The following is a 19621-nucleotide window of genomic DNA, read 5'->3' on the forward strand; positions in this document are numbered from 1 at the left end:
TTTATCCCCTTTCACTATTTTTTATATTCCCCAAATGAATGAGAACATATAATGTTTGTCCTTCTCCGATTGACTTATTTCACTCAGCATAATACCCTCCAGGTCCATCCACATTGAAACAAATGGTGGGTATTTGTCATTTCTGATGGCTGAGTAATATTCCATTGTATACATAGACCACATCTTCTTTATCCATTCATCTTTTGATGGACACCGAGGCTCCTTCCACAGTTTGGCTATTGTGGACATTGCTGCTATAAACATTGGGGTGCAGGTGTCCCGGCATTTCATTGCATCTTTATCTTTGGGTAAATCCCCAGCAGTGCAATTGCTGGGTCGTAGGGCAGATCTATTTTTAACTCTTTGAGGAACCTCCACACAGTTTTCCAGAGTGGCTGTAACATGCACATTCCCACCAACAGTGCAAGAGGGTTCCCCTTTCTCCGCATCCTCTCCAACATTTGTGGTTTCCTGCCTTGTTAATTTTCCCCATTCTCACTGGTGTGAGCTGGTATCTCATTGTGGTTTTGATTTGTATTTCCCTGATGGCCAGTGATGCAGAGCATTTTCTCATGTGCTTGTTGGCCACGTCTATGTCTTCCTCTGTAAGATTTCTGTTCATGTCTTTTGCCCATTTCATGATTGGATTGTTTGTTTCTTTGCTGTTGAGTTTAATAAGTTCTTTATAGATCTTGGATACTAGTCCTTTATCTGATACGTCATTTGCAAATATCTTCACCCATTCTATAGGTTGTCTTTTAGTTTTGTTGACTGTTTCTTTTGCTGTACAAAAGCTTATCTTGATGAAGTCCCAATAGTTCATTTTTGCTTTTGTTTCTCTTGCCTTCATGGATGTATCTTGCAAGAAGTTACTGCGGCCAATTTCAAAAAGGGTGTTGCCTGTGTTCTCCTCTAGGATTTTGATGAACATGGATGCAAAAATTCTCAACAAGATACTAGCCAATAGGATACAACAATACATTAAGAAGGTTATTCAACATGACCAAGTGGGATTTATCCCCGGGATGCAAGGGTGGTTCAACACTCGTAAAACAATCAATGTGATTCATCATATCAGCAAGAGAAAAAACAAGAACCATATGATCCTCCCAATAGATGTAGAGAAAGCATTTGACAAAATACAGCATCCATTCCTGATCAAAACTCTTCAGAGGGATAGGGAGAACATTCCTCAGCATCTTAAAAGCCACCTACAAAAAGCCCACAGCAAATATCATTCTCAATGGAGAAATACTGGCAACCTTTCCCCTAAGATCAGGAACAAGACAGGGATGTCCACTCTCACCACTGCTATTCAACATAGTACTGGAAGTCCTAGCCTCAGCAATCAGACAACAAAAAGACATTAAAGGCATTCAAATTGGCAAAGAAGAAGTCAAACTCTCCCTCTTTGCCGATGACATGATACTCTACATAGAAAACCCAAAAGTCTCCACCCCAAGATTGCTAGAACTCATACAGCAATTTGGCAGTGTGGCAGGATACAAAACAATGCCCAGAAGTCAGTGGCATTTCTATACACTAACAATGAGACTGAAGAAAGAGAAATTAAGAAGTCAATCCCATTTACAATTGCCCCCAAAAGCATAAAATACCTAGGAATAAACCTAACCAAAGAGGTAGAGGATCTATTCCCTAAAAACTACAGAACACTTGAGGAAAGAAATTGAGGAAGACACAGAGAAATAGAAAAATATTCCATGCTCATGGATTGGAAGAATTAATATTGTGAAAATGTCAATGTTACCCAGGCAATTTACACGTTTAATGCAATCCCTATCAAAATACCATGGACTTTCTTCAGATAGTTGGAACAAATTATTTTAAGATTTGTGTGAAATCAGAAACAACCCTGAATAGCCAGGGGAATATTAAAAAAGAAAACCATATCTGGGGGCATCACAATGCCAGATTTCAGGTTGTACTACAAAGCTGTGGTCATCAAGACAGTGTGGTACTGGCACAAAAACAGACACATAGATCAATGGAACAGAATAGAGAACCCAGAAGTGGACCCTCAACTTTATGGTCAAGTAATATTTGACAAAGGAGGAAAGACTATCCACTGGAAAAAAAGACAGTCTCTTCAATAAATGGTGCTCGGAAAATTAGACATCCACATGCAGAAGAATGAAACTAGACCACTCTGTTGCACCATACACAAAGATAAACTCAAAATGGATGAAAGATCTAAATGTGAGACAAGATTCCATCAAAATTTCTTTTAAAAATAACAAAAAAGAAGAGTCATGTGTTATTACTTGTAATGAATTCATGTTGATAAAGACTAAGATCACTGTTTACATTTAGCAAGTACTGTATGATATTTGCTTAAAAAATAAATAATAGCAAGTGCAAAGTGGACACATGCAAAAGGAGAGAATGTTCCATGAATTAGCAAAGCAGTTTATAATTTGATAATGCATGGTTGCTAATTACTCAGTTCAAAGTTTAAATTTTAGCATATTTAAGTGGATAATAGATTGACAGATATAAGAAATGAAACAATTATAGTATTACTTTGTGAAATGTATTTCTCACAGCCTATATAAAAACAAAATGTGATAAATAGTATTGTAGATGGAGAAAGCTTAATGATATTTTGGAGTCATTTTGTCTGTATCCTAGGTAATAAGCATGAGATTCAGTATGGAATTGATGGATTTCCTTGTCCACCTGCAACAAATCTTAGCTAGCTAGATATGTTGATTTAATCTTTTTCATTTATATTGTAATTCAGCTTAATACTAAAGTTCTCATTTATAATCTCATACATTGAATTTACTCACCTCATTTCAATTTCTTTTTATTTTCTTGTCATTTTCTGCACTGAATTTTCTTTGAGCTTTTGCTAACCCCTTAGTTGAGAGTAAGAAAATTTTTTGTATTTATTTATACTGTTAAAAATACCATCTTTTCTTGGCTCTATAAATTTAACATCTTATTTTTTTCCTAACTACTTTAATCCTTTTCCTTTTTTGTTAATATTGCATTTAAATTTGTCAAGAGCTTAAACAGTACTGTTTGTTCAAAATGTTCTTTATTTTATCTCCCCAAGAAAGCGAGCAAACTATGGTAGGTAAAGCAGTTTGATATCTGATTAACTTTACATATTAGTCCTGCTGCCTAGTAAGTGAAAGATCTTATATATTACAATATCATTAAATTTTTTACTTATTTACAAAAAGGAATAAGTGCAATCCTTGCCCTTCCAAGCTCACAAGATTTGTGACAAGAAAATAAAGATGTGAAAATCCATTCTATAAATTTCTGATTTTCAAATAATTTCAAAGAATTTATATATTTAACTAATCTTTATTGACTCACAAGTCTTTTAAAATCTCAATTTTACTGCCATTATTATGATCATCAAATGTCAACGTGTTGAATATGTTCAAAATCCAATTTATTTTTCAACCCATGTACTGAGATACTTGGCTGATATAGTCATAGGCCAGAGTTGTCAGGGATATACAGTCATATAGGGACTCCCTACTCAATTTATAAATTAAGAGAAAAGAAAACAATCTACTGAAGACAATAAGTTCATCAAAGGTAATTGTTATAGGCTGGTTTGTTTTTTTTCCCCCTTAATTAATATGTTGAAGTCTTAACCCCAAGTCTTCAGAGTGTGACCGTATTTGGTTATAGGTTCTTTCAAGAGGTAATTAACAATGAAATCATTAGAATGGACCATACTCCAATATGCCTAGTGTCCTTCTACAGAAGAGAGAAGGTAGACACGGACATACATACAGAGAAGATCATGTAACGACACAGGGAGAAGATGGCTACCTCCAAGCCAAGGGGAGAGGCTTCAGAAGAAAGCAACCCTGCAGACACCCTGATCAAACAGCCTCCAGAATGGTGAGAAAACACATTCTATGGCTTAAACTACCCAGTCTGTGGTACTTCATTGCAGCAGCCCTAATAAGCCAATACACTTATTTGAAGCAGATGCAGAGTAAATCTGAGGTGTTCCCAATCTTTATTGAGTAGTCCTTCTACCACATCATGCTGCCTCTCAATTTTATTTTTTAAAAAGATTCACTAATTAGGGGAATAATTACTTCAATGGTGAAATAAAAAGAAAAACAATTAACAATGATACAAAGATCGAAATACTCTGAAGGACTAGTTTAGGATGGCACCCAGTCAGAGGCTAGAGTAAAGCCAACATAGTATCAATTAATAACTAAATATTCACCATTGACAGAGGTTATAGGACTCACCAAGCAAAACCTGAAAGTGGCATTTGAATTCCAGATGACTTGAGTAGAACTGGATCCCAATAAATAAATTGGAATGGAATGGCATAAATCTTGTAGAATTTAACAAATCTTAATAGAGACATAAGGAAAGAGAGAAGTTAATAAATAATATAGATAGAAGCATAGTAAAAGTACGCATTTCATGTTACCAGAGGTTACAGTGAAGCTATCAGCCCTGAAGGGACAGTGATGCTATTTGTAATGCTGGTCATATGCAGAACTTCTTGCTTTCCTGTCCTGCAATACTCTTCCACTCCTATATACCACAGTAGCTTATCCCTTATGCTGCACCAGGTCATACTGGCCATCTGGAGTCACAGATAACATATACTGAATAAGTATTTGTTTAAGTCATATATATAAGAGAATGAATGGATAAAAAAATAACATTAGTTTTTGATGAAAATCATGCCCCTGAAGAGTGCTACCACCAGAGCCTGCAACAAAAGGGAAGAGGAAGGAACTAGGAAAAGGGAAAAGGAAAAAAAAAAAAAAAAGGAAAAGGGAAAAGGAAAGAGGGGAGAAATGGAAATAAAAATAGAAAAGAAAAAGAAAATGCTGTCCTGCCAGTAGACGAATGATGGAAAGAAGACAAAGCCAAGAGGGTATTAGAGAGCCAGTCGTGACTCATAAAGATGCCCAATTCTAAGTAGTCAAACCAAGATCATGAGTTTAGTACTCCATGGGCTTCTTACTCAATTGAAGTCCTAAAACTTGAGCCACCTTGTGGTGCTGTATTTCCAGCTAGTGTTCAACTCTCTCAGTGGGCTCTGCAGATAGTCTCTCATTTATAGACCTTCGACAACCTTTATGTTTGAAATTAAGTCTCCTTATAGCTTTTTCTGGCCTAAAGTATCTTCAGCTGAAATAAAGCCAAACATTTCAAAATAAGGACTTCCATCCCACAAACAACTATGGTCTCTTATTAACTAACCCACTGACCCAATGTCATTCTCTTTTCATAAAAATAATTTGATCTTTTAATGGGTATAAGCCTATGGATTATTAATGGCTACTAGAAAAATGTTTTTTCTGGGATACAGAAAAATATGTTTAATTATTTTGGACTCAGAGTGAACACCATATAAATGACACAAATAAATGGCTTCATTTAAATCCTCTGATGCATTTACACAAGACAGTTTGAAACCTTACATACACTATGCAATTTACTCACAGTTCTTAAAAGGAAACCATAGCACTCAGTACTATACTATGATTTGCTTTTTGTGTGGAAAAATATTGAGGTTGTGATTCTCAGCATTTGAAATAAAAATTATTCTGAAGATTCTATAATAGTAGCTCAAGCTCCTTTCTCTCAGATCCTCTGTGTGGACTGTGCTGATGATTCACCCTTGGATATTATGGAGAATCAATCTATAAAGAAGTAGACTTTATTTCACTTAGATTAACTAATTTCATTTAGAATGAGTATATTAGGAAAGTTGCTCAGAAAAATACCGATACCATTACATTACAAAAAATAATAATAATAACTTTACATTGGATGATGCATGTTCTTTTATAAAAGCTGCTGAATTTATGACCATATTTTAATAATAACACGGTTTAAAAATATTTTGATTATAAGCAAACTATACAGCAAACTGGCATTGGTCAACAATTTTCTAGATCTCATGGGATCTTTTCTCATCTATATGGCGAGTTTGGGCTGAGCAAGTCTACTAAGGCAATTATATTCTGAAAAACGATGATCCTTTTTATCTTTTTTTATGTCTTTAAAAAATGTTTTAAAGAAGCAAGTAATATTAAAATGGTAAAAATGCATGTGATAGTAAAAAAATCATATAAATATTTATAAAAACAATACAACATGGTAATTTAAAAAAAATAATAACTAGAATACAAATAGGCAACCAGAGAAATCAAAAGTAGTTGTTTAAAATCCAGTGTCTCTAATTAAACCAACACATTTTATTGTGGGCATAAACATTATTTTCCTGCAAGCAAAATTATAATTGAAAATTTTTAAATGCTTCCATAAGAGGAACACAAAGTAGCTTGTGAATACTAGCTGAGTTCAGCTTCAGTTAAACTTTGAATATACATGTTCTTTTCCCAACTAGAGACTATAAGCTCCTGGAGAGCAGGGACTTTATTTTTTATATATATACTTTTTCATAGACTCCACAGTTAATAAAGATTTCAGTACCTAGAAGGATTAACTAGGCACAATTTAATATTTTGGTTATTAGAAATACTAGTATTCCTGAAGTGTTCCCCCACATAATTGGCCATGGTATCCAGTGACCCTGGCACTCTTTTACCTCCCTATATGAACACCAGAAATTGTAGAACCTCGTTTGGGTTCACAGGAAACTGGATTCAAATCTCAGCCCTACCTCTTTTTTCCAATGTGGTCTTGAGCAAATTTCTTAATTCTGTAGCTCCAGCAATGTTCACTGTGGAGCTCAGTGAACTCAGAGGGTTATTGCAGGATACCTTATTTTCTGAGAGAAACATATTGATATTTGACATCTGTCAGAATCCTGGCCATTAGTAGCTTAAAGTAGTTCATAGCTTCAATATTAGATCACACCACATTCCTACCTATGGTCTAATTCTGCTGAAGCTGGGCTTTCTGTGTATTCTGTAATTTAAAAACAAAAACAACCAGGGGTGCCTGGGTGGCTCAGTAAGTTAAGCAACCAACTATTGATTTCAGTTCAAGTCATGATCTCAGGGCTGTGAGATTGAGCCCTGTGTGTTGGGCTCTGCACTGAGCATAGAACCTACTTAAGATTCTCTCTCTCCTCTCCCCACTCCTCCCCCCCACAAACAAAACACAAAACAAAACAAAAAACAAACACTATCATGTGAAGATCAATGCAGAAGTGGAAATAAGATTGGTGTGTTTTATCCAAGATTTGAAAAATTAGGAGGTACTCAATGGGCACGCATATCCTATTAGTAATTAATTTGACATTATTTAAGAAACTGAAATCAATATCTTATTTTTTTTCAATATATGCATTTTTTCAAACAGTTACTAAGTTGTTTAAAACATAAACACTTCAGTTTTTTGGCCTCTACAACTACTTAAAAAATGAAGTTGTTTGAGATTCCTTTGACCTAGTAGCCATGAAAAAATTAATGAATTACTGAGACCACTGAGACAAGAACCTTTGGCTTCAAACTCCAGTTTCCTTATCTTTAAGAGGAAAGCAGTGCCAATTTTAAAGATAATTATGAGATTTAATTTAGGGAGCTTTTCTACAGTGTCAGGAATATGTTTTGAACTCAAGAAATTAAAGATATTCTGTGTTTATTATTTTAGGTACAAAAATGGGCTATGAGAGCACTTCCATTTCTCTTATTGTACATGTGTTAACCTTAATTCCTCAGTAGATTTTGGCTTTTAAGCTAGTACATAATGAATTAGCAGCAGAGCCAGGGCTAGTGAGGCAACTTCCATTTCCTTAACTCTGCCTGCCTAAAGCTGCAGCTAAGCAAAAAACTCTAAATTGTTTTTAATGAACAATATTTTGTCACTAGAATTTAGATTTCAGCAGGTAAAACATGAAAAACTAAGGTAACCATGTATATTCACTTTAAAAAACATCTTATTTGTTATGTTTTTAACACAATCCACTTTAAACTCAACTGTAATACTACTCCACTGGTCCTGAAACCATGGAAAATAAATGCACAGTGTAAGAGCCAAGAAGATCATTCAAGGCTTTATTTAAGTAAAATTCAATTATGACCAATGAGCCATTCTAGAAGGATTATGGAATAAGGTATTTGGGAAACATTTTCTACAGTAGAGATTGGAATAAGGTGTTTTCCCCTTAATTTTTATTTAATTAAAGATGCAACTCATTGGAACCCAATTGTTTTGTAAGATTCCTAAGAGAGTTACATTCTAATGAAGTCTCTCCCTCTCCTTCTTTTATCTTTAAAAACAATGTGTTTGAGCCTGAGGATACAGCAGTGCATGAGATGCAACATAACTTTTACCTTTAAACAACTCACAGGGTTGGTATACCTAGTTTTGAAAATGACTCTGACCAATATACAAATACCCAAGACTAACAGAAAGTTTCATTTTTGAACCTATTTTTTTCATCCTATTCAGTCACTTGTAGTATGCCATGTTCAAGAGCTGGAGACACACATTAAATGACAAGTGGCTTAGACTGCCTGAATTATATATAAGAGAAACCAAAAAGAGAGGAAAGAACAGAGCTAGAGGGAATATATATGTTTGTCTCTATGTTTGGATTTCATCCTCAGGGTTATAAAGAGCTGAAAGATCTTAGTAAGGGAAATTATACAATCAAAATTTAGACTTAGAAATATCATTTGGTTGTGAAAATGCATTAAGGGAGTGTGGATGTCTTGAAGCAAGACCGGCTATGCGGCCATTTCAGTAGCATGAGTGAGACAAAGAAGAGACTGGTAATGAGGATAGGAGAGATGATGTTTTGTTCTCATGGCAGTCTCAGCTCTTCACTACCAGAAAGAACATTCCTTCCTGGTGTGTGTATTTCTGCATCATAGTATTTTACAGTTCATAGAACCTAGGAGACCATAGCCAGGGAAGCACTGCTCCACCTCCTGCCCCATGTATTTGAACTGACTCAAACTCTATCAATTTATTCTACAAAAAAATAGATGAGTCAGAAGAATAGACAGGGCTGTCTACAGACATATTTATGGTCGTCTTCTATAATGACAATATTAGTGCTACTCTAAGCCACACAGTCTCCATCTAACAATTTGAAAGCCCAGTCCTGTTCCCCACATAACTTGTTTTGGTGTTATGTCCCTTCCTCCCACCTGGGGCAGAACCAGAGCTTGGTTAGAACTTCATTCTCCCTCACTCATCTTTCCCACTACACCTAGCACACTCACAGGCTACAGAAAGTTTCTGATAACTCCAGGGTAGAACCAAAAGAGAAAGGATAAATTCCCATCATAGAGATCTTCCATCTTTAAGCTTTAGAGAGCAAATGCACTCTTCCAGAGGTCACTTAGTTTCCCATAGTCCACAGTAGCTCAAGAGTTCATCTCCATCACCTCCCAGTCAAGCTGACATATAGAATGTAAGACAATCTCACACCTACTTTCTGTGCATGCAGCTCATCTCTATTCCATGGAAATATTCACATGACCTCTGTCCCTTGAGTCTAGTTATATCCCAAATGCTCACTCTTTCTTTCTCTCTCTCTCTCTCTCCCATCCCCTCCCTCCCCTTGAGGGCAAAGGCAGAAATTACTCACAGATCCTCACAAACTCTCCTCTTGCTTTTAGAGTTTCAAAGCAGGTAAAGATTTTAAAGAGTTGTAGAACTGATTTTCAACTATTACTCTTATAAAACTGTTTCAGGCACATTTTCCAGTTTGTAACCTTTTTATTATGAAAAGTTTCAAATATACATAGATTGGTATAATGAACCTCTATGATCTATCAATTTCTTTCGTCAGTCATCAACCCATAGCCATTTACATTTCATACTTTCTCCACCCTTACCCAACCCACTAGATTACTTTGATGCAAGTACTTCACATAATTTTATCCACAAATATATCAGTGCATGTCTGTCAGTATATATTAGTTTTCTATTGCCAAGTAGCAAATTACCACAAACTTAATATATTAAAGCAACATACATGCACTACTGCTCAGTTCTATAATCAGAACCCCAGGTGACTTTGACTAAGTTCTCTGCTGAGTGTCTTACAAGTCTAAAATCAAGGTGCTGGTAAGGCTGGGCTTTTATCTGGAAGCTTGTAGGGGAGAATCCACTTCCAAGCTCATTTAGGTGGTTGGCATGATCTAGCTGGCTTTAGGTCTGAGGTCCCCATTTCCTTGCTGACTGTCAATGCCTCCTTTCCTTGCTCATAGAGCTTCCTGCATCCCATGTCTCTCCCCCTCCATCTTCCAAACAGCGAATATATCCTTGTCATACTCCAAATCCCTCTAATGTCACTTCTTCATTCCAGTTTTGCCTACCAGCTGAAGAAAGATCTCTGCTTTTAAAGGGCACTTATGACTACATTGGGCCCACCTGGATAATCCAGTATACTCTTCTTGCCTTGAGATCAACTGATTAATAATAGTATTACATCTACAAAGTCCCTCTTGCTGTGTGAGGTAACTTATGCTCAGGTGTGATATCTCATCATATTCACAAATTGTAGGATTAAAACAAGACATTTTTTGGGTGGTCATTTTAGCTGATTACCACATAAGCCAGCATGAGCAGGAAAATGTAAGGGAAACCTATGTTGTATACCCAGCTCCACCTCTACCCAGGGTTCAGTATGCCCATCCAGTATTTCTGAAAAAATATATTTTGTAATTCCTTTGCTGGCCATATTGTATAACTGATGAACATCTGCATTTTTAAAAATGAACAGAATGCATTAAGATAATATAAACTTTGGGACGCCCAGGTGGCTCTGTGGTTAAGCATCTGCCTTTGGTTCAGGGCATGATCCTGGAGTCCCCGGATCGAGTCCCGCATCAGGCTTCCCGGCACAGGGCCTGCTTCTCTCTCTGCCTGTGTCTCTGCCTCTCTCTCTGTGTGTCTCTCATGAATAAATAAATAAAATCTTAAAAAAAAAAAAAAGATAATATAAACTTTGATTTGGGCTGGAAAGGAGTAGAGTTAAAAGAAAAAAAATGAAACCAAGAAAAGATTTTCAATTCTGTTTTACAAAGAGAGTAAGTATTACCATATCCACATAACCAAGCTCCTACCCAGCCCTAGCACTTCAGTTAAACATTGTGTGCATATGGTCTTAGATCAAGCTCCCAAACAGATTTAGAGATGGTAAAATAACTGTGCTGAGTAGCCAGTCATGCAAGTATCTTATCACAAGCTTTGGAGAGAAAAGATCTGTTTCTGTGCCACTGCAGTGACAGATGTGACAGTGCTGCTCCTTCTAATTTCTGTGATTACTTCCCATATCACAGCAAAGAATCCTAAGCCAATATGGACTCAAAACCTAGTAACACCACTGAAATGAACTCTCTGTGGTAGGTCCATTTCAAAGAGTGAATTGTGCAATTTGGCTTCTTCTATCACTCTTGACAACTATTTTCTTGCTTTGCAGTGATCATAAACCTTTTCCTTTCAGAGGATAAGTTCAGAACCATAATTTCCTTTATCTCTTGTCAAAAACTTATCTTACTTATGTCCGCATCCTTCAACTAGTTTTGTCTTAGTATATCTGATGCACTAATTAATGTAGCCAATAAAGGCTTAATGTATTACTCGCATCTCACACACCACATGGATGCTTTAAGGGGAGCCAGTAACGCCTTAAACCAAAGCTAAAACAAACATGGAAATGCCAGGTAGTCTAGCAGAGGCAGATTCTGGAAGTAACATTGCAGCAGAGAGTTCAACATCTTTGTTCCTCCATAGGTCAGGTCTGTTTAAAAGTGTATTTTCCTGAACTGTAGCTCAGGGCCTTTCATATTTTGCCAAAAATAATTTTGAAAATATTGTTGTTCACAATAGTATTTGCCCATATTTCTTCTTTCATCCTTTCACTTTTAAAAGTGGCTCATAAAAGTCAGAAACTACATAACAGATAGGCATGCAAAAAAAAAAATTTCTGGACCCCAGGAATTCACAGTTTAGTAAGAAAAAAGCAAACCTATCGGCTCAATACAGGTTGGAACACAGGATTTTGAGATTAAGAACCTCATGTTCCCAGTCTGAAAAGGATTTTCAGAACAAGGTTGTTCAGTTCTATAGATTTATGACATGAAATGAATAGAGAACAAATAGCTTTCCTCAGTCCACAAGTTCTATTCATGTTGAAAGAAGAAAATCTATTCAATTATTCCCCTTCTGTCAGATTGCCAATTTTGTACTGTTGGGTTGATTAAATTCAATGTTTGAAAACTCCAAAAATATTTGAATAAAAGGGGCCAAATACACAGATGATTGTAAGTGATTTAAATTCCAATGGGTTTTGCTTCACTTTCTGTGTTGCTTTTTCAAATGAGGTTAAATTAGAACTTCTGTGAATATTGTGTTTGGAGTTCTCAAACAATATGTCTCCTATTAACCTTGACTTTCTTATTATTTTTCAGACTGACTTTGTCAGTACATTTCTCACAGATGCATCCTGGCAGACCAATATCTACCCTGTTATTTACTCAGATACGTTTTGAAATGTTCACCACAATCTCTAGACACGCGGCTTCTTAAAAAAAAGAAAAAGAAAAAGAAAGAAAAGAAAAAAGAAAGAAAATGTACTGTCTTTTTAAAGCCCTCTCCTGGATCCACTCTAGACTATGCACTGTATCCAAAACCTTTGTCTCCTAACTGCCCTATTCTCTTCAATGATGTCTTCCAAATCAACATCAGCAAGTTGTTATTCATTGCCTCAAAGATGCCCAGCAGGCATTAGATTCTGTAAAGAAATGAGAAGTAAAAGACTTTCAGAATTTCTTTTTAAAATATCTTAAATCTTATTGAAGTAAAAGAAAACAGACTCATGAAATATACATATTTTTTTCTAAGAAGAATGAGTGTAATCAAATGTTGATTGTGTGATTCTAACAGCAACTGTGTGAGAAGATAGGAAGAGGGAGAAATAACCGCTCTAGATAGAGTCTTAAATTGGATTTGGAACAATGGGCAGAGTTACACAGGCTAACCAAAGGAGGTGGATGTAACCTGCCATATATCAGAAAGATGGCATAGGAGCAGAGTCTACATAAGGTCACAGAAAGATAATTGTCTGGAGTTGGTACGTAAACTAAGAAACATGTAATGAGCATGTCCTACATGAAGTGAAGCACTGAGCAGACTAAATGATACAGGATGTGGATTTGCCAGGTCAGGATGTACCGTCTAACTAGGAAGTCAGATATTAAATAAATAATTAGTAGTAATTGCCAATAAACCTAAGAATGTCAAGTGTCATGAAGGAGTACAGATGCTAAAAGACTGTATGTTTGAGGGACTGAAGGAAGGCCTATGGGCTTGTAAAGTACGAGGAGGCTGGTGAGACGTGCGCCTGGAGCATTTCCCAGGAACTAGGGCATGTTAATCTTTCTTGTATATTTTGTAATTTATTCTAATGCTAACAGGTAACCCTTTGGGGTATTCAACACAGCAATAACCAGATTAGGTATTGTTGTGTCCAAGATCGCAAATCCGAGGAACCACCAAGGAGCCGACACCGATGCAAACACATGAGGGTTTATTTACAAGCTCGAGCTTGGGTCCAAGTGTACCCGACACAGCAGAGCAGGGACTTAGACCCCGAGGTGGGTTTCAGCTGAGTTTTATGGGCTGGTCTAGGAGACCTCCAGAAGGGGGGAAGCAATTCCTCAAGTTCTGTTTACATTTTGATATGGGGCCTTCAAGGGCATTGAGCTCTGTTCTCATTCTAATAGGGGCTTCCTGCCCTGGCTTGGGCTCTGTTTTTATTCTAATATGGAGCTTTCTAGGACGTTAAGCTGTAAACTGTTTTCTTCCTGTAACTGAAGTAAGGTAAAGTTCAGCTCTTCTTCACAGGGGCCTGGGATGGCTGTACTTGTGCTAACGCTAAACTTAAAGTGGAATGGCCTTAACTTTCTCGGTCTCCACATTTCCCCCTCTCAGAAGAACCTAAGGAAGGACCCAATCGTGGGTCCAGGTTGCTCTCAGAGTGAGCCAGGGGGAATGATTAAACCAGGATTCGAACCAACCTTGTTGCTGTTCTCCCTCCCATTTACTTTTTTTTTTTTTTTAATGATAGTTACAGAGAGAGAGAGAAAGAGGCAGAGACACAGGCAGAGGGAGAAGCAGGCTCCATCCACCGGGAGCCCGACGTGGGACTGGATCCAAGGTCTCCAGGATCGCGCCCTGGGCCAAAGGCAGGCGCCAAACCGCCGCGCCACCCAGGGATCCCCCCATTTACATTTCAAGGAAGAAGCAACATCCTAGGTTTAAGGCAGCACATAACCCCCCACCCCACCCTTTGTTGTAAGAAGACTAAGTCTAATCCCCTTCTATTTTGAAAGACAACCTCAGACTAGGGAGTCTTGGAGGTGGGAAGTAAGTGAGATCGGCGCACTCTTAGCTTTAGGGGATTGTCCTTGTCCGGTTGGCTTTTCCATTCTGGAACAAAGTCCTTGAGAACGGTGTGTGGGTCAGCTGGCCGGACGTGGGTGTAGTGGACTAGGGAGTAATCCCGTCGACCTTGAGATGGTGGGAGTGGTCAGGATCACGAGGTAGGGGCCCTTCCAGCGAGGTTGAAGTGTCTGGTGTTGGTTTCTCCGCACGTACACCCAGTCACCTGGCCGATATGGATGGGGATCCGGGGGTGGCCCAGTCTCATAGAGGGCCCTCAGCTTAAGCCACACCTGCTCATGGGTTCGTTGTAACATTTGGAGGGAGAAAAGAAGTTGGTGATCATCAAATTCAGCAAGCACCTCAGGTTTTATATTGGGGATAATAGGTGGAGGAAGACCGAACATGATCTCATAGGGAGTCAGTCCCATCTTATAGGGGGAGTTCCTCACCCTATATAGGGCAAAGGGGAGGAGAGTCACCCAGTCCCCGCCAGTCTCCAGGGCTAATTTAGTTAAGGTCTCCTTTAATGTTCTGTCCATCCTCTCTACCTGTCCTGAGCTCTGGGGCCTATATGCACAATGTAATTTCCAATCTGCCCCAAGTTACCTTAGAGACGAATCCTGGGCTGTTGTCTGATCCAATTTTAACAGGAAAACCATACCTCGGTAAGATGCCTTCCAGCAGTGTCTTGGTCACGGTCTGTGCCATTTCATGTTTGGTGGGAAATGTCTCTGTCCATCCTGAAAAAGTATCTACAAACACTAGTAAATACCTGTATCCATATTTTCCAGGTTTTACTTGAGTGAAGTCCACTTCCCAGTAGGCTCCTGGGTGGTCCCCCCGGAGCCAGGCACCCAGGTTAGATCCATGGGAGGTGGCATTAGTTAACTGACATGGGTGGCAGCTCGCCACAATCTGCTTGATCTTTGCTCGAGAGTCTTTAATAGTGATCTTTGCATGTCGTATGAGGTCTGCCATCTTCCTTGTCCCCATGTGAGGACTCCGATGCATCTTGGATAGGACTTGCCGTCCTAGCTCCTCTGGCAGGATGATGCGGGAGTCTGCGGCCCTCCACCAGCCACGCAAGCACTGGGTCATGGGCAAGTGTTTGATCCAGTGTAAATCAGCATCAGTATAGTTGGGGGTGTCAGGCAGGGTTGGTGCCCCCGGATTGGGTCTCCGTTTCCATGGTTACAGCTGTCCCCGCATATCCGATTCCTTTTCAGATGAAACTGCTGCCTTCCGTGTACCAGGTAGCATCCTCATTCGGCAGTGGCTGGTCCTGGAGATCAGCTCTGATTCCATGCACCTGTGCCAAAATTTCTTGACAGTCACTCAGAGGGGGGTCCTAGTCTGGGTTAGGGAGACGAGAGGCAGAGGGTATTGGTGGACCCTGACAGGGTCTGCTCCCAGCTTTAGTTATGGCTGGTCGGTGCGGGGCCAGCCCAATTCCCCCAGGTTCTGCCCACGCTTGGGGAAATTCCTGCAGCCAACAGTCCATGTCAGTCATTGGGGCTGAGGGCGTTTGGTGGAGACAATATTTGTCTTCTGAACTCAGAAGAAGCACCTGAATCAGGTGCCCCTCCTTGTTTAGGATTTTTGCTCCTTTGGGGTGGAAACAAATTTGTGCCCCCATCTTGGTGAGCAAATCCCGACCTAACAACGGGTAGGGACACTCAGGGATGACCATGAAGGAGTGTAATACCCAGCCCATGCCAAGATCCACAGTTCTTCGGGTAGTCCATGAGTACTGTTCAGTGCCCATGGCCCCTTGCACCCATGAAGTCTTGCTTGCCAATTCCCCTTGGGGTTGGAATAAAACCGAATGTTGTGCCCCAGTGTCCACTAGGAATTCAATTGATTGCCTCTCCACTCTGAGAGTTACCCTGGGCTCGGGGAGGGATGCCGAACCCCGACTCCCCTAATCGTCCAGGTCCTCCATTTCCAAGATCTTGGCAGGGACCTAAGCTCTTTTGTTAGGGCAGCTTTTTACCCAGTGGCCCTCTTCTTTGCAATAAGCACATTGGTTTTTGTTGAGCTTAGGTTGCTCCCGAGGGGGACCAGGGCCATCCTCCTTACCTGTCCCTGAAGCCAGCTTCTTGAGGTGCCTCCGTCTTTCCTGTGGGTCATCCATGGTTGTGGCCAGCAGGATCTTGGCCAGGTTTTGGGTCTGCCGGTCACTTAGTTTGGTTTGTTGTTCTTCCAGACTTTCTCTATTATTATAGACTCGTTCTGCCACTATCACTAAGTCCTGCAAGCTCTTCTCTCCCAGCCTCTCTACTCTTTGCAATTTCTTTTTAATATCCGGAGCGTCCTGGTTAACAAAAGCCATGATAATTGCGGCCTTTGTTTCCGGGGCTTCTGGGTTCATAGGGGTGTACTGCCTAAAAGCCTCTATGACTCTCTCTAAGAAGGCTGCTGGACTCCCATCCTTACCCTGCCTCACATCATAGACCTTGGCCAGATTGGTAGGCTTGGGCGCGGCAGCCTTGAGACCTGCCCCTAGAGTCTGGCGGTGGACCCGGAGTCTCTCCTTACCTTCAGCTGAGTTGTAGTCCCAGGCGGGGCGGGATAAAGGGAAGGCAGCATTTATGAGGTCTGGGTTTTGAGTCAGCTGTCTGTCCCCTCCCAGGACAGACTTCCGGCTTCCACCTGAATTCGTTCTCTCTCCTCGGTGGTGAAGAGAACCTGCAAGAGCTGTTGGCAGTCATCCCAAGTAGGCTGGTGGGTAAAGAGAACAGTTTCTAAAAGCCCGATTAGATCTCTCGGATTATCAGAAAACTTTGCATTTTGGGTTTTCCAATTATATAAATCACTGGTGGAGAATGGCCAATATAACATTAGCTGTTCGCCAGTCTCATCGGGGGGGCCCCATGGTGCGGAGAGGAAGGGCGGTGGAGTCGGCTGGCCCCGCATTCGGAGGTGGGGCCGTCCGGTGGGTCCGACCGCATGTCCCCGCTGCTGGCCCGAGCACAGGGACTCCCTTGTCAGGGAGGGGTGGCGCCCCTTCTGCAGCCCCCGGTGCCTCCAATGGAGGGGAGGAAGGGGGAGGGGATGCCCGGTAGGGTGGCGGGAGAATCAGGTCCTCTGGGGAGGAATCCTGGAAGACCGGATAAAGGGGCACTTGGGGCATAAAAGCGGTCTCCTTCTCGGCTTTCCGCAGTGCTAGAATCTCGGTGGGTCCTGTTTTGGGGAGTAAAAATGGTTTTAGCCAAGGAGGGGGATTCTCGAGCATGTCCTGCCAGATCAGGATGTAGGGCACCTGGTCAGAGTAGCCATCCAGTTTGTCCCTGAAGATCACGGCCTTAATCTATAAGATAATAGGTAGGTGAAAAGTTCCTTCTCGGGGCCATCCCACATCAAAGGTTGGCAATTCTCATATGCAATAAATTTGGAATCTCTCTCCGTATGTCTATGCTCAGAATACGAGCTCTTTCCCTAACATCCGAGAAGTGGGAGAGCATAAGAGACAGGGGAGTGGTTTCTGTCTCCCCCATTATGTCCCCAATCCACACCAAGACACAGACAGTAAAGACGATTAACAAGGACCCAACAACACAGACAAATGCACAGTTAACAAGGACATGGTAACACAGACCAATGTTCCAGTGTGACCGCAGAGACAAAACAGAAAGTAACCCGAAGGGCTGGCAGCCGGCCCTCCTTACAGATGAGGACCCCCGTCCTTCTTACAGATGAGGACTCCTGTCCTCCTACAGATGAGGACCCCGATCCTCCTTACAGATGGGGACCTCCGTCCTCCTTACAGATGAGGACCCCATCCTCCAGGCGAGGGCAAGGGACGTCTCCTCAAGATCCCCCGGTCCACGGCCTGCCAGCGCATCCACCTAAGCCAATGTCGACCCCATGCAGATTGGAATTCCTACAGGTAAAAGTACAGTTTAGAGCTCTCGGAAAATATGCGCACAAAAGGTGGAAAAAGTTGAGTGCACTCAACACGCGTGAACCCCTCCAGATGGGGTCCTGGAGGTCTCTCGGATCCCAGACGAGCTCCCAAATGTTGTGCCCAAGATCGTGAATCCGAGGAACCACCAAGGAGCTGACACCGATGCAAACACACAAGGGTTTATTTACAAGCTCGAGCTTGGGTCCAAGTGCACCCGACAGAGCGGAGCAGGGACTTGGACCCCGAGATGGGTTTCAGCTTAGTTTTAAGGACTGGTCTAGGGGACCTCCAGAAGGGGGGGAGCAATTCCTCAAGTTCTGTTTACATTTTGATATGGGGCTTTCAAGGGCACTGAGCTCTGTTCTTATTTTAACGGAGGCTTCCGCCACTGGCTTGGGCCCTGTTCTCATTCTAATACGGGCTTCCAGCCCTTGGCTTGGGCTCTGTTTTTATTCTAATATGGGGCTTTCTAGGATGTTAAGCTGTAAGCTGTTTTCTTCCTGTAACTGAAGTAAGGTAAAGTTCAGCTCTTCTTCACAGGGGCCTGGGATGGCTGTACTTGTGCTAACGCTGAACTTAAAGTGGAATGGCCTTAATTTTCTCGGCCTCCACAGGTATGTTTAATGTTGGAGATAAAGTTAGAACACTGAATTTTGATGAGCAGATTCTAGTGCCGTCCCTACTCCCTGGCCAATAACTATTTCTATTACTTAAGCCTTGGTCTCATTGTAAAATGGAATAATGTTATATGGGTCAGATATCACCCAGATATCACATGAGTGAAAATGAATTATAAAATGATGTTTTGTGTGCACATATGTGTGTAAGGTAAGGGACCACTGCTTATTCTCATGCATCCCTATAGCATCAGCCCCTAAGAAAATGCCTATATCATACCGGGCCAAATAAATGATTTTGCACCAAATATATAAGCACATACATGGTGCCACATGCACACAAATGTGTGTGTATGTACCTGAGAAATCCAACCTCCAGAATCCCTTCTTCCAAAGATCACCTTCCTCCAGTTGATTTGGGAATTTGCATAACATCTATTTCTGGCTCATTCTCTAATGGTTAAGGTACTACATAGTCACTCTTAAAAACTGACCCCATAAAATTTGTTCTTGTATTTTTCACCACTATGACTGTGATTGCATCTGGCCCAAATTCCTGCACTAGACAAAGAATCCAATCCTATACTTGGATCCACAATGTTAGTGCTCATTAGGTTGTATTACTCTTTCAGTCTCTGTTCCAGTGGAATAGTGGAATAGTGCCAATTGAACATGGCTGAGACTGCAGAGAGCTTTTAATCTCAGCCATGCACTGTTTCTAAACCAGTCATTTCCCCCACATCCGTCTTGGCCT

General features: G+C 40.6%; 1 protein-coding gene across 1 annotated transcript; it reads right to left on the minus strand.

The window, feature by feature from the left end:
* Nucleotides 1-9752: 9752 nt before the first annotated feature.
* Nucleotides 9753-17578, minus strand: LOC140600786 (uncharacterized). The gene is made up of 3 exons (XM_072768930.1): nucleotides 17224-17578; nucleotides 14345-17040; nucleotides 9753-12691 (listed from the first exon to the last, which is right to left on the minus strand). Exons 1-2 carry the CDS (start codon nucleotides 17576-17578, stop codon nucleotides 16307-16309), a joined length of 1089 nt encoding a protein of 362 aa, XP_072625031.1. The 3' UTR covers nucleotides 9753-12691; nucleotides 14345-16306.
* Between the last annotated feature and the right edge of the window lie 2043 nt (nucleotides 17579-19621).

The sequence above is a fragment of the Canis lupus genome, chromosome 12 (assembly GCF_048164855.1).
Source record: "Canis lupus baileyi chromosome 12, mCanLup2.hap1, whole genome shotgun sequence".
Classification (NCBI taxonomy): Eukaryota; Metazoa; Chordata; class Mammalia; order Carnivora; family Canidae; genus Canis; species Canis lupus.